The 13481-nt window shown below is 35.0% G+C and overlaps 3 protein-coding genes and 1 pseudogene across 3 annotated transcripts; 3 read left to right on the forward strand and 1 right to left on the reverse strand.

Annotated features, from left to right (window-relative positions):
* Nucleotides 1-1266: 1266 nt before the first annotated feature.
* On the forward strand, nt 1267-3917 carry LOC145606033 (GDSL esterase/lipase At5g08460-like). The gene is made up of 5 exons (XM_081662097.1): nt 1267-1534; nt 2030-2157; nt 2487-2726; nt 3046-3301; nt 3518-3917. The coding sequence occupies exons 1-5, from the start codon at nt 1267-1269 to the stop codon at nt 3751-3753; spliced, it is 1128 nt and encodes a 375-aa protein (XP_081518223.1). The 3' UTR covers nt 3754-3917.
* Nucleotides 3918-4317: 400 nt separating this feature from the next.
* On the reverse strand, nt 4318-6254 carry LOC145605817 (uncharacterized). Its single transcript, XM_081661880.1, has one exon. The coding sequence runs from the start codon at nt 6104-6106 to the stop codon at nt 4508-4510; it is 1599 nt and encodes a 532-aa protein (XP_081518006.1). The 5' UTR covers nt 6107-6254; the 3' UTR covers nt 4318-4507.
* Nucleotides 6255-7474: 1220 nt separating this feature from the next.
* LOC145604889 (7-deoxyloganetic acid glucosyltransferase-like) lies at nt 7475-10518 on the forward strand. The gene is made up of 2 exons (XM_081660874.1): nt 7475-7983; nt 9430-10518. The coding sequence occupies exons 1-2, from the start codon at nt 7482-7484 to the stop codon at nt 10377-10379; spliced, it is 1452 nt and encodes a 483-aa protein (XP_081517000.1). The 5' UTR covers nt 7475-7481; the 3' UTR covers nt 10380-10518.
* Nucleotides 10519-12923: 2405 nt separating this feature from the next.
* LOC145606296 (7-deoxyloganetic acid glucosyltransferase pseudogene) lies at nt 12924-13463 on the forward strand (annotated as a pseudogene).
* Nucleotides 13464-13481: the final 18 nt, after the last annotated feature.

Below are 13481 nucleotides of genomic sequence, written 5' to 3' on the forward strand. Positions count from 1 at the left end.
GCATACTCAATGTCAATTTACTTTTTCAATGTACTATTACTATTCTTATTTGTGTTTATTAATTCCCGTGAAAAATACCTATAAGAGATCATTAAAAGGGGACGGAGGGAGTAGAATACTTTGTATAATACAAAGTACTAAAGTTAATATAAATATCTTTCAAATTAGATAAATTCATAAGTTAATTAGTTGTGTAGATTCTCATCACAGTAACTGTAAGTACTAATAAGTAGGTAATTAAATCAAGGAAACGTAAGCATCTCGACTGTTGAGTATATTTCGTGGAAAAAGGCAAGGCATATTATGTACACATCCTTTTTCCATGAATTATGATCACAACCATTAACAATGCTTTCAAAGTATGTATATTGATCCATACTTAGCCTCTGGATTTGTCTGTCATGGCCCACAACTTTCATCCTTTTATTCATGATAATTATGCTTGAAGTTTACTTGCTAGGAGAATAACATGATTTTTCGTTACCAAACAAAACAAGTTGGTGTGATACCCTTAGCTTACATTTTGTTAATTTTGAGCATAGTCATGTGTTTGGAATTGAAAAAGTTAAGTTATGTGAGCTCCTAGTTGTATAGTCACAAGTAAAAAAATTTCTTACAATTTATGGAGTACAAGGTAACACAATATTAAAATTGAGACTATTTAAATTTAATACGAGTAAATTAATTCAATTCTATGTAAGCACATTAATTTAAATTTATGATTCAAATAGTACTCCGTATGTGTTTTCTTATATTAATCTCAACTTTGAATTGAGTAAAGTAATTCTCCAAAATAATCTAATGCTAATATTTCTATGAGAAGTATTAAGAATTTTTATTTACATTAACAATCATTTGTCACAAATAAAATAAAATACGAGATTATCTCAGTCGTACAGTTGTACTATGAAGATGAATTATTGCATAATTAAGTTTATTTCAACATAAATATGTTTTCTAAAAAAAATAGAAAAAAAAAAAAATTACGTAGGCTTTACCTCCATTACCCAAGCCTAGAAGTCATACTAAAAGGGAAATGAAAAGGAAAAACCATGCATAAAAATATGGCATCAAAGAGGAAATTTGGGAATAAAGGCCACAAGTTAACAAACTTTGCAAACAAATTGTGCATCTAAACTAAGTAACTAACGCGTATATGCTTTCTTACAACATTTTACGTAGGCTTTATATACTTCTTCGTAGATCGTATACCTTAACAAGTAACAAAAATAAAGAACCAAAAATATACCTTAACATTATATTATCATGAAGAATTTATGCTTGACGAGAATACTCAAGAGATTGAGAATTATTAATCTTATAGTTCTAATATATGCATTCTTACATGCTAGATTGGCATCAAGTGCTCAACAATTTACAGCAATGTACGTCTTTGGAGATTCACTTGTTGACAATGGAAACAACAACTACTTGAACGCCCAAGCTAAAGCAAACTTCTACCCTTACGGAGTTGATTTTTATCAAGGCCCTACCGGAAGATTTACCAACGGGAAAACCATAATCGACTTCCTCTGTAAATTCATTAATCTCTTTTCTATTTATGAATTTATTTTTTTTACTTTAATTTGTAATGCGTGAATGAGTTTGAATTAGATTTTTTTTAAGAAAAACAAGACATAAAATGAGTTATAACAAATGTAGATTGATTTGGTTTTTAAGGTAGCATGGCACAACGTGTGGCCTATTCCCTAGGATGGTTGGCACACAGCCATGCTAATATAGGGATTTTTTTTTTTTTTTTAAAGTAATTTTGAGATCGTTTCTCATCACTCATCCTTGCGGCTCTCTAAACACCATTTTTTTAATTTTTTTTTTATGATAGGGATTGGTTTGACCCTATTAATTTATATACACCCATCCATACTAGAAAATAATTTTTTTTTTCTTTTAATTTTTTTTAACATGTCATAAATTCATAATTTATGAACTAATTTGTGTATGCTGAAATTAATTTTTATTTTTTATTTTTTATTTTTTATTTATAACAAGAACTAATTTGTGTATGCAGCTGAATCGCTAGGACTTCCCTATTTACCACCCTTTGCAAATCCTTTCTCCACTGATAGAGATATCATGTATGGTGTAAATTACGCCTCAGCTGCTGGGGGAATTCTTGAAGAAAGTGGACAAGCCTTGGTAAATTTTCTCCTCTTAATCTTTAGAATCTCAAGCATAAGAATTTCAAATATCGTCCTTTAATAATTTTTTTTTTTTTTTTTTTTTTTTTTTTTTTTTTTTTTTTTTTTTTGAGGTATCTCGTCCTTTAATATATTGATTTAAGTTTAGGCCGCTCTGAAAAAACAAATTAAAGACGGTCATTATTAATAAAAAAAAAAAATACATTTTCTATTAAAATTATTTTAGACGCGTAATATCATTTGATCACTATCATTTTTGACATGTTTTCCCTCTAATTTGGTCTTATTTCCTTTGTAAAGTCTCATGATAAGTGTAAATTGTGACAGGGAGAAAGGTTTAGCTTCAGTCTACAGGCTCGGAATTTCGGAATAACCAAAACACAGTTGCAAAATCATATGAATGAGACGGAGTTGCAACAATACCTTACAAAGGCTTTGGCAGTGGTTATACTAGGAAGCAATGACTATGTAAACAATTACCTCAATCCAACTTACCCAAGTCAATCTAAATTCAAGCCTGAAAATTATGCTGATATTGTCATCAACCAATACACAAAGCAAATTCAGGTAAGACAAATTGTAAAATATCCGTTATACACTCGGGTACTATCATAATCATCCATGCCTTCTAAGGTTACACCAAAATTACCTATCAACACAAATTCCTAAAATATCACAAAGATATGAAATAGGGTGCTAATGGATCCTCGAGTGTGAACTATGAGTTACTCATTATAGTAGTTGAAGTATTAATGTGTTTGTTTTGCATAATGTAACTCAAACCTTTCTTAGACAGCAGGACTACTTGAGTTGCTTCACAATGTAATTCTAAGAAATAAGGGTACATGTGAACATTGCCATTAACACCGTCTCACCTTCTACACAGGCACTATACGATCAAGGTCTAAGGCTGTTCTTCTTAGCTGGAGTAGGGCCAATTGGCTGCACCCCTTCTCAGAAAACAGCGGCTCAACTGCCTGCTGATAAATGTGTTACCTTCAGCAATGATGTGGTTCAAATGTTCAATACAAGGCTAAGAACCTTGGTTGATCAATTTAATGTCACCCACCCAAATGCAACTTTTATTTTTGGGGATACTTTCCAGGCTCTGACGGATATACTTGATCATCCTGCCCAATTTGGTAAGAAATGTTAATTGGAAGCAAATCCTAGAATGCCTGCAAATCCCCTTTCTTTGAAACTGGTCTTAGATGGTTCCCAACGCTGACATTATAAGTTACGGAGAACAAAATTGGAGTAATATATCCTAAAAATAATCCGACCTCAGTTCACATTCGTCTCATGTATACTCAATTGTCTTAGGACTACTAATGGTGGTAATCGTATGTGGATTGCAGGGTTGACAGAATTGGAGAGAGCATGCTGTGGAGTGGGGCGAAATAATGCAGAAAAAATGTGTCTTCCTTTATTAATACCATGTTCAAACAGGAATCAATATGCTTTCTGGGATGCATTTCATCCAACAGAAGCTGTTCACAGGCTCCTAGCTTTAGCGGCTTTTAACGGCCCTAAATCTTATTCTCACCCCTTTAATCTCAAGGAGATAGTTGAGCTGACCAAAGTTCAGATCTGAATTCCCCTGTTCTGTAAACTAAAACTTGTGAACTTGTGTAAAAGTGCAGCTGTGATTGATATTTGATAATGAAAAAGTTAGTATGTATACTAATTCAATTTGTTGTGCTAATACAGTACATAAATGTAGCTTCTGCGTGTATTTCGCAGTAGTTGTGTTTAATATAGGCATCTATTGTTTTTAGTTTGGTTTACTATCCACTCCGTTTGATCACATTGTTTTTGTGGTACCCATTAGACTAAACAGAATAATACAGTATTATGTAATTTAGACTAAAGTTTCTTCAGCTAAATCATACTTCAATATACAGTAACAAGAGGATGTATAGGCTACAACAAACTTACTAAAATAACAGACCACAATACATACTAATATGGTGTATTTAATTTGAACAAAGTTACCCTAACAAATGATGAAGCAACTGAAGATTTCTTGTATTTGACATAAATCAGCCATGATATCTCAATAAAATTCGACTAAAATATGCAATTGCGATTTAACATTTTGCAATTTTAAGAAAGTAAATTGCATTTCTGGAAATTGTTATAATGCTATGACTAAAACCTTGTGGCCGGAAAAAATGGTGGAGTAGAGCAGCACATCTGTCGTCTGACGACCGACAACTGTCACACATCGTCCCATTAGAATCCAACCAAGTACTCCGTAAATCATCAACCTCAAATAGCTGTAGCAATTTCCACAACTTCCCTTAATAAAAAAAAAAATGAGAAAGTGTCTAAATCAACTCAAGTTATCATAAGAGAAACTTCTTAAGCAAGTCCTTGTTTGAGTCACTTAAGTTATCAGAAGACAAGAGGCCAACACACAATGAGAAAATGTGTGCATCAACTTCAAATCCTTTTCCAACCATAAGATCGCGATAGTGTAAAGCATTTGACAAGTCATTAGCGGATATATAACCTCTGATGACTGTATTATAGGTTAGATCATTAGGGGGGCAACCATCTTCCTCCATTATCCTCAACACTTGAGCAACTTCATTCATGAGCCCTTTCTTGCAGAAACCTTTGACCATTATATTGTATGTTTTAATATCAGGTTGCAGACCCTTTGATACGAGATCAGAGAAGAATTTTGCTGCATCTTCAAGCTGTCCAGTCTCACACAAGTTGTCTATTAGGATATTGTAGATAACAATATCTGGCATAACACCATTATTCTCCATATCTTCGAGTAATTTCACTGCCTCGTCAAGCCGTGCATTTTTGCAATGGCTGTCAAGCAAGGAGGCATAGGTGACAAGATCTGGAGTAACTCCGGCAGCAAACATTTCCTTGAACAGCTTGCGCGCATGTGGGAGTCTATTGGCTTTGCAGAGTCCATCGATAAGAGTGTTGTAGGTAACAACACTAGGGGTTATATCCTTCCGAGACATCTCTTGGAATATGTTTAGGGCCTTGCCAATGTTTTTAGCCTTGCAATATCCATTAATCATAGTATTTAGACTGACAATATCAGGATCCCAACCATTTTCGACCATGAGATTGAGTAGGTTCTCTGCATCTACCATCTGACCACGCAAACAATATCCATCCAGTAACGCATTATAAGTAATGATGTTAGGAGTCACACCTTTCTCAATCATGTGCCTTAGAATGGACTGAGCTTGATCAACACAACCATCTTTACAAAACATGTCAACCAGCATGTTGTAGGTCTTAACATCTGGTGCTATGTTGCTCTCTAACATCTCAGTCAACACACGATGAGCCTCATCCCCACAGCCAAAATTGTGGAGTCCTCGAATCAAAGTATTATAAGTGACAACATCGGGTTTAATGCCCTCAGATTTCATAGAGGAGAACAGATGTAGGGCCTGTTGTAACAACCTGTCCTTACAAAGACTATCAATAATAGTGTTGTATAAAACAATGTCAGGCTTAGAATGAGATCCAGATTGCATTTTCTTAAGCAAAGTGAGAGCAGATGCATTATCGCCAATCCTACAAAGCCCTTTGACAATAGTACTACACGTAATTACGTCGGGTTGGAAACCAAGGTTGACAATTTTATTCAAGAAAGAAGCAGCTTGGGGTAGCTTATCGCAGTGAATATAGCCATTAATCAAAGTGTTAAAAATGACACAATCAATAGGATACCCAAGCTTAAGCATTTTACCAAGGAGAGAAAACCCAAAATCAAGTCTGCCCAAATGACAGTAGCAATTAGCTAGAATACCAATAGAATGCTTATCGGGTTTAATACCATACAATTCAAGCTGCTTGAAGAGAGAGATAATGGTGGAATGAGGTTGAAGTCGTTTCAATTTGACAATAGCAGTAAATAATTGATTGAAATAGATAACAGAAGGAAGAGGGCGCAAATTAATCATTTGATTATATAAAAAAAGGGGGGATTTAAGATCCGAAAACCCTAATTCGGATTGTTCAGTAATTGAAGTTAAAAACAATTTACGATCTTGGGAAGAAGAGAAAAGTCGAAAATGGGAAAGAAAAGAAGGGAAAAGAGACTTACCGCCATTAAAGAAGAAGCTTTTGATACAGGACAATAGGAGAGCCACCCCAAAAGCTAGCTCAAAGCCTCAAAGGGAGGAGAGCCCATTGTCCTATATAAATCCTACATTAACCCCCCATATGACCGATGTGGGACTCAAGTCCCATACCTTGCAATGGATCATTAAATCCGCAGTCAAGAGCCACCTCTTATGGCCTCAACGAGAGGATCGTAACAGCTTTAGAGGAAATCATCATACTGAGGCCTGAGTTCTCGCAATCTTGGATCACTTTCTCCAGTTCTCAACTTTGGTGCTGATAGAGTACATATTCCTGGGCCTCAACCATCAGCTTAAGCTTTTGGTTGAGTTGGTCCACTAACATGGTATCAAGAGCCAGCGTGACACAAAGGTCACGGGTTCGAATCTCATCCACCCCTCCTTTAAAGTGGAATTAATTCGCAGCAGGTATTGGTGGGCCTGTGTTGCATCCACATTTCAAGCCCAAAGGGCCTTTCATGTGAGGGGCAGTGATAGAGTACATATTCCTGGGCCTCAACCATCAGCTTAAGCTTTTGGTTGAGTTGGTCCACTAACAGGTGCTGCTTTTAATTAAGTGTTGTAAAATAGGAAATGTGTTACCAGCCCTTTTTTCTTTTCTACGCTGTAATTTTAATTTTTTTTGGGCGAATTAAATAACTCGTAAATGATACGGGGCATAAACGAAAGATATAATGTAAATGTCATGTTAAGATGGTAGGCAATACAGTTCCTAGATGATTACATGGAAAATGCATTCATGCATGATACCACATTTCCCCAAAGTGTTACAAGTAACAATTTGTTCCAAACTCTAAGCAATTGAAAATCAGAGATAGCAGCTACCACAACTGGTTACAGAGAAGCGAAGGATTTTCGAAACTTGTACATGCACCTAACAAAGGGGATGAAAACACGTCATTGTCGCTGCCACTGCCACTGCCCACTGCTGCCTAACATTTCATGTTGATACTGCCGCTGCCACCATTACCAGCCAGGCAGCATCAACATTATACGTATTACTGTTGTTTTTTGTATATAAACACACGTGGCTCACACGAGAATCACTGTTTTTAGATTAGATTAGAGATAACATTAACCCAGAGTAATGTGGCCACGTTTCCCTCTAAGGCAGTACATCATTTCATTAACCAGAAAACACAGCCATTTCATATCATCATCAGAATAACAGAATTCAGAAATTTGATAACAAAATATGGATCAACATTCACTTGCACCACATGTACTAATCTTTCCATTTCCTGCACAAGGTCATGTAACCCCTATGCTAAATTTAGCTGAACTATTATGTCTTGCAAATATTAAGATAACCTTCCTAAATACAATCCATAACCAGCAATGCCTTACCAAGCACACTGACATCGAAGCTCGTTTTGCTCGCTATCCCGGGTTCAGGTTCAAGACAATATCCGATGGCCATCCCAATGACCATCCACGATTGGGTGGTGATTGGTTGAAAGAAATGCTACAAGCATTGCCATCATGTGCTAAACCCGAACTGAGGGAAATATTGGTTAATGCAACAGGAATAGATAAGGTTACTTGTTTTTTATTGGATGGGTGGATGGGCTTTGCTAGAGATTTAGCAAAGGAAGCAAAGGTACCAGTTATTGCAGTTAGGTTTGGAAGTGCATGCTTCACTTGGTCTATTAAATGTACTTCAGACCTCATTGAAGCAGGGGAAATACCCTTCAAAGGTAAGAAGCACTACCTTTTGCCATTCAGATTCACAAAAATCAGATCCAAAAAACTTGAATATGCTATTTTTAAAAAACTGGATATCTTGGATATTCGAAAATATTAAAAGGCTATCCGGAATTTTCTATATCCAATCCGGAACATAAAAAGCTAATCGGATATCCTAAATTTTGGATCGGATTTATGCCCATCCATAATTTGCATAACCCCACATCTATGTGGGTGCATAAATGTTAAGTATATTTGTGTTAATAGCAAATTAAGGAAATGGGATAACTCTATAAGTCTTACCTGTTTGAAATTAAATATGCTGAAACTAAATCTAATAAATAAAATTTGTCATTGGAAAAAGCAAAGGCCATATAAAAATTAAACACCTAAAACCTCTACCCTCACCCGTAATCCACCGAAGTAAGTTAACCACCAAATTAAAGATTGTTTAGATCTAATAAGAAAGTATTGTAGTTACATGTGAAATTGTGAATTGTTACAGAATTTTCAGCATTATATAAGTATTTTTACAATAGTCTAAAAATTCTAGTTCTTAGATGAACCCTCATTAGTCTCAATATTAGGCTAGGCTATGTAACATCCTCATTAGTTCTTCACCTTCACCTCATGTACTCATAATTTCACTGCCTATTAATAGGCCATATAAACCCAATGCTACACTACACTAAGCTGAACTTCTTTGTCTTGCAGACTATAAGATAACACTATTAAACACAACCCACATACACCAACCTCTATTACGATACACATATATCAAAGCCCATTTTGCCTGTACCGAGGACTCGGGTTCAGGACAATGCCAGACAGATTGCCCAATGAACACCCTAAGCTTGGAGAGATCAAAGACGGGCTGCTAATTAAAGGATTTGGTACTTTTTGAGAAAGATTTTGGTTGGATCAGCAGAAACAGCTAAATTCATTAAAGCAGGGGAAATACTCAAATACCCTTCAGTGGCACACACTGGATGCATCTCTATGCATAATTTTTCAGGGTCATTAAGTAATAGAGGCTCAATGACAGAGCTGATCACAGGCAGGATGGGATCGAGCGAGCAATAGACTACTATAATATAACATCTGTATTCATGAGGGTGAGTTTGAGATACACTACTTAGCAATGTGCAGAAAGCTAGTTTCTACAATTACTATCCTTACCTAGCTCTCTAGATATATTAACCAACAAGTAGTTGTTTGGTTGACGTAAATATATACACAGGAAGTGTAAAAAGTGAAGGATGTTGCAGTAATCATCCATTTTTATGTCTACTTAGGCAAATGTTGCAGCCACATAAACCTAGCTAGATAATTAAAATATGTTCTAGGAACATCACTCTAAGAACATCTAAAAAGCATTATCCTCATTTTTTATTATTTTGGTGGCATTTTGATTTTATCATGTAACTTTCTGATAATCTTTATTTTCATTCTATCAGATGATAAAATGGATCAGCTAGTAAAGAATGCACCTGGGATTGGCAGCTTCTTTCGCTATCGTGACCTTCCTAGTTACTGCCGAAATCTAGACACATCTTCTTTACAATATATCCGAGACATGTCCACTAGTGAGGTACAGGGAATTGAGGAAGCACAGTCCGTCGTAATTAACACATTTGAGGAATTGGAAGGCCCGTTTCTTTCTCTCATTCGGTCGCATTGCTCAAGGGTCTACACCATAGGACCACTTCATGCTCACCTAAATTACAGACTCAGTCCAAAAGAAACAACATTGTCCAAGAACTCCTCTAGTAGCCTGTGGGAAGTTGATCGAAGTTGCATATCGTGGTTAGACCAAAAGCCGGACAAATCTGTTGTCTATGTAAGTTTTGGTAGCTCAACTATGCTCACAAAGGATCAGCTGATAGAACTTCGGGCTGGGCTAGTCCAGAGTAAGAAGTATTTCCTTTGGGTTGTAAGTCCCAATCTCATAAAAAAATGTGACATAAATAGTCCAATTCAAGATGACCTCTTAGAGGGGATCAAGGAAAGAGGATACATGGTAGGTTGGGCACCACAGGAGGAAGTTTTAGCTCATCGAGCCATTGGTGGATTCATGACACATAGTGGATGGAACTCGACACTAGAGAGCATTGTAGCTGGTGTGCCAATGCTTTGTTGGCCTTACTTTGGTGATCAACAAGTGAACAGCAGATTTGTAAGTGAAGTCTCGAGGATTGGCCTAGATATGAAGGATACATGTGATAGAACTATAGTAAAGAACACGATTAATGATCTTATGGAAAGGAAGAAGGACGAGCTACAAGGGTCAATGAGTACAATATCAAACTTAGCAAAGAAGAGCATCAGTGAAGGCGGATCATCTTATTCAAATCTTAACCATTTAATAGAAGAAATAAAAGGGATGACCAATAAAGAGGCACATTAATTAGATTTCATTCTTCTAATGATGGTAGAGAGTTTACTAGCTGTCAATTGTAATTTGGTCAAGACTCAAAACAAACCGTTTTTAGGGCGGGTGGTGAGAATCGATCCCACGAGAAATATGAAATGTTACATTCTTATCTTATGCTTCCCTCATTTTTAGTGTGACATAACTTTATCTTATATTATTGTTAGCCGTATAAAATGTATGTAATTAAATCTAAATTAATACTAATACTTTTTTTTTTTTGAAACATAAATTAATACTAATACTAATACTAATACATATAAAGAAGCATCTCTAAACAAGTTTAGGTGCCACATGACACTATCCTTTTACATATTTTACCCTATAAGTCACTCACATAGTCACATACAATTACAAAAATAGAACATAATTTGAACAAAATTTGATCTTGTGTAATTTCTAGTGTCAAGACTTCATATAGCAAAACTCTTTAAAAGGATAGTTTGTTTATATATGAAAGAAGTATAATCTCTACTTCTCTACTACTTCCTCCGTCCCCTTATATTTGCCTCGTAAATATATGTTCACTTTATTAATTTTTGATCGTGTAAAGTTAATACTACCTCCGTTACATATTAGTTGCAACTTTGGAATATTAGTTGCCCAAAGTTACAACTAATATGTAACGGAGGTAGTAAGAGAGAATAATAGTTGGTCCAAAATATCTTTAATAGGATAAAAGCGTTATATGTTATGGTCGTACAGAGTATGGAGCATAACAAAAAAGACACTCTAAGAAGAAAAGAGGAGCAAAAATTTAGGGCAAAAGGGAACGAGGCAACGAGGAACGCGCGCCTAAAAGACCAAGTTTGTTTGAATAAAATGTAATAAGTTTTCCATGTCACATTCGAATTCACTCAGATTCAGTACGAAGCAATATATAGACAAAAGTAACAACAAAATTGCATGATGTTCTTGGGATGCCGCGTTTCTCTCGAGGGAACAATACTCTTCTATGATTCTATCCAACTATATCCCTACCTAATAAAAAGTAGAAGATTGCGCTTATGAATAGTGCATGGACCTATATGCCCTTCAAAATGTTTATTTATGTTCTTACCCTCATATGTTATTTCTTACATTTATGTCCTATTTCTTACATTTATGTCCTTCCACATGTACAAATGTAATAATGAGTGTTGAGCTTTCTATCTCCTTACATTTATGCACTTTTTATTTATTTATTTATTTATGCTATAGGTAAATTTTAAAGTTCATCTCTTATGATTGAAATAAAAAAGATGACTCTACAAGATAGATGAGCTTGAAAAATCTTTCTACTTAATTAATTAAATTAATTAAAAGGTTAATGAAATCATGAAATTTAAAATTTTGATATTTAATGGAGGTTATAGTTTAATTGCATGACAACTTTACCAACCGCACAAGCAAAAAGTTATTTCTTTTTTTGTGATCGAAGGTCAAAATTAACGACATACACATAATTGTATATAAATGACATTGAGACCAATGATTTGATGATTTTGTCGAAGTAGATGTACTAAGAAGAAAGGGAATCTAACTAACTACGATGAAAAGGGAAAAAAGCAAGAACGAAGTCAAGGGAATTATCAAGGGTTTAAGGCTATAATTGGGACTGCATAAAATTTTTTCTACCGCATAACCAAATTCACGTTTTTGGAAGAAAGTTGCAAATGCAAGCTGATACTATATTTTCCCTGATTGCCTAAATGTTAATGTTTATGCGAGTTGGGTGTAACTGTTTCTCTTTTTTTAGTTTCATATAGGTAATCCTATATAATTTATATAGAGTAATTACTAGGTTGGGTGAGAGTATATACTTGCAAATAGTAAATGCTCCGAAAAACTTTTCCATTATTATATGCATATGCAATGTTAAATTACTTCTATTTGTATGTAATATGTGCTCTATGATTTTTTAATTATATTTAATCTATTCTTAATTAAGTTTGTAGATGTTTTTGCATTATTGCATTGTTGAATAACTGTATACTTCCTCTGTTCTTTTTTACTTGACCTGTTTCTTTTATCACGCTTGCCAATACAAAACTTTAACGATCAATAACTTGAATTCCCCATAAGTAAAAATTATAAAAATTATATATTATGATAGTATTTTTTAAGACGAATTCAAAAAGATCCCACATGAATATGTTTTTTCTTATATATTATTCACAAAAGACGGTCAAAGGAGGGGTGATGAATAGTGTAAAAGTCAAAGCGGGTCAAGTAAAAAAGAACGGAGGAAGTAAATGTTTTTAAGGAGAAGTTGTAAACAAGTGGAAAAGTTCTGCCGGAAAAACAAAAAGTTTAAACACAATCCAATATACTCATTCCATTAATTTATCAAATTATTCTCTAAAACCCCAATGTCGTGGAGAGTTTAAACACAACCTAATATAAACATTAAGAAAGGACAAGCCACTCCGCGCGCATCGCGCGCGTTAGCTGCCTTAGTATTTATAATATTATGCACTAGATATAGCAAATACATCAATCTAAATTTCAAGAGCAAAATTATTGTTAGTAGTACCAAAAATGGAACACAAATCATATCCTGTACCTCATGTATTAATCTTTCCAGTCCCATTTCAAGGCCATTTAACCCCAATGCTAGACTTGGCAGAAATTTTATGCCTAGCAAATCTCAAGGTAACCTTCCTAAACACAACCTACAACCAAAAACGACTTACCCAGTACACTGACATCGAAGCTCGTTTTGGCCGCTATCCCGGGTTTACCTTTAAGACGGTACCTGATGGGCTTCCCGATGACCACCCACGATCTGGTGATAAAACCTGGTTGAGAGAAATGTTTATGGGGTTAGCAACAAGTGCTAAGCCCCTTCTGAAGGACATTTTTGTAGGAAACGATGAAGTTACATGTTTAATATTAGATGGATGGATGGGCTTTGTTAATGATATAGCTAATGAGGTAAAGTTACCGGTGATTACATTTATGATTCCTGGTGCAAACTTCATTTGGACTCTTCAATGTTTACCAAAGCTAATTGAAGCAGGGGAATTACCCTTCAAAGGTAAAAATAACCTCTACATGCTCTTTTTTAAAGCAGTTTAGAGTCGTAAAATGTTGCAA

Source organism: Chenopodium album, chromosome 22, assembly GCF_948465745.1.
Source record: "Chenopodium album chromosome 22, dcCheAlbu1.1, whole genome shotgun sequence".
Lineage (NCBI taxonomy): Eukaryota > Viridiplantae > Streptophyta > Magnoliopsida > Caryophyllales > Amaranthaceae > Chenopodium > Chenopodium album.

What these genes read in the sequence shown, in the direction of transcription:
- LOC145604889 (XM_081660874.1), top strand. Translation starts at nt 7,482, where the DNA reads ATGGATCAACATTCACTTGCACCACATGTACTAATCTTTCCATTTCCT. An exon ending in AGGGGAAATACCCTTCAAAG is followed by an intron (nt 7,984 to 9,429) that starts GTAAGAAGCACT and finishes TCATTCTATCAG; the next exon opens with ATGATAAAATGGATCAGCTA.
- LOC145605817 (XM_081661880.1), bottom strand. Translation starts at nt 6,106, where the DNA reads ATGATTAATTTGCGCCCTCTTCCTTCTGTTATCTATTTCAATCAATTA.
- LOC145606033 (XM_081662097.1), top strand. Translation starts at nt 1,267, where the DNA reads ATGAAGAATTTATGCTTGACGAGAATACTCAAGAGATTGAGAATTATT. An exon ending in AATACACAAAGCAAATTCAG is followed by an intron (nt 2,727 to 3,045) that starts GTAAGACAAATT and finishes CCTTCTACACAG; the next exon opens with GCACTATACGATCAAGGTCT. An exon ending in TGATCATCCTGCCCAATTTG is followed by an intron (nt 3,302 to 3,517) that starts GTAAGAAATGTT and finishes TGTGGATTGCAG; the next exon opens with GGTTGACAGAATTGGAGAGA.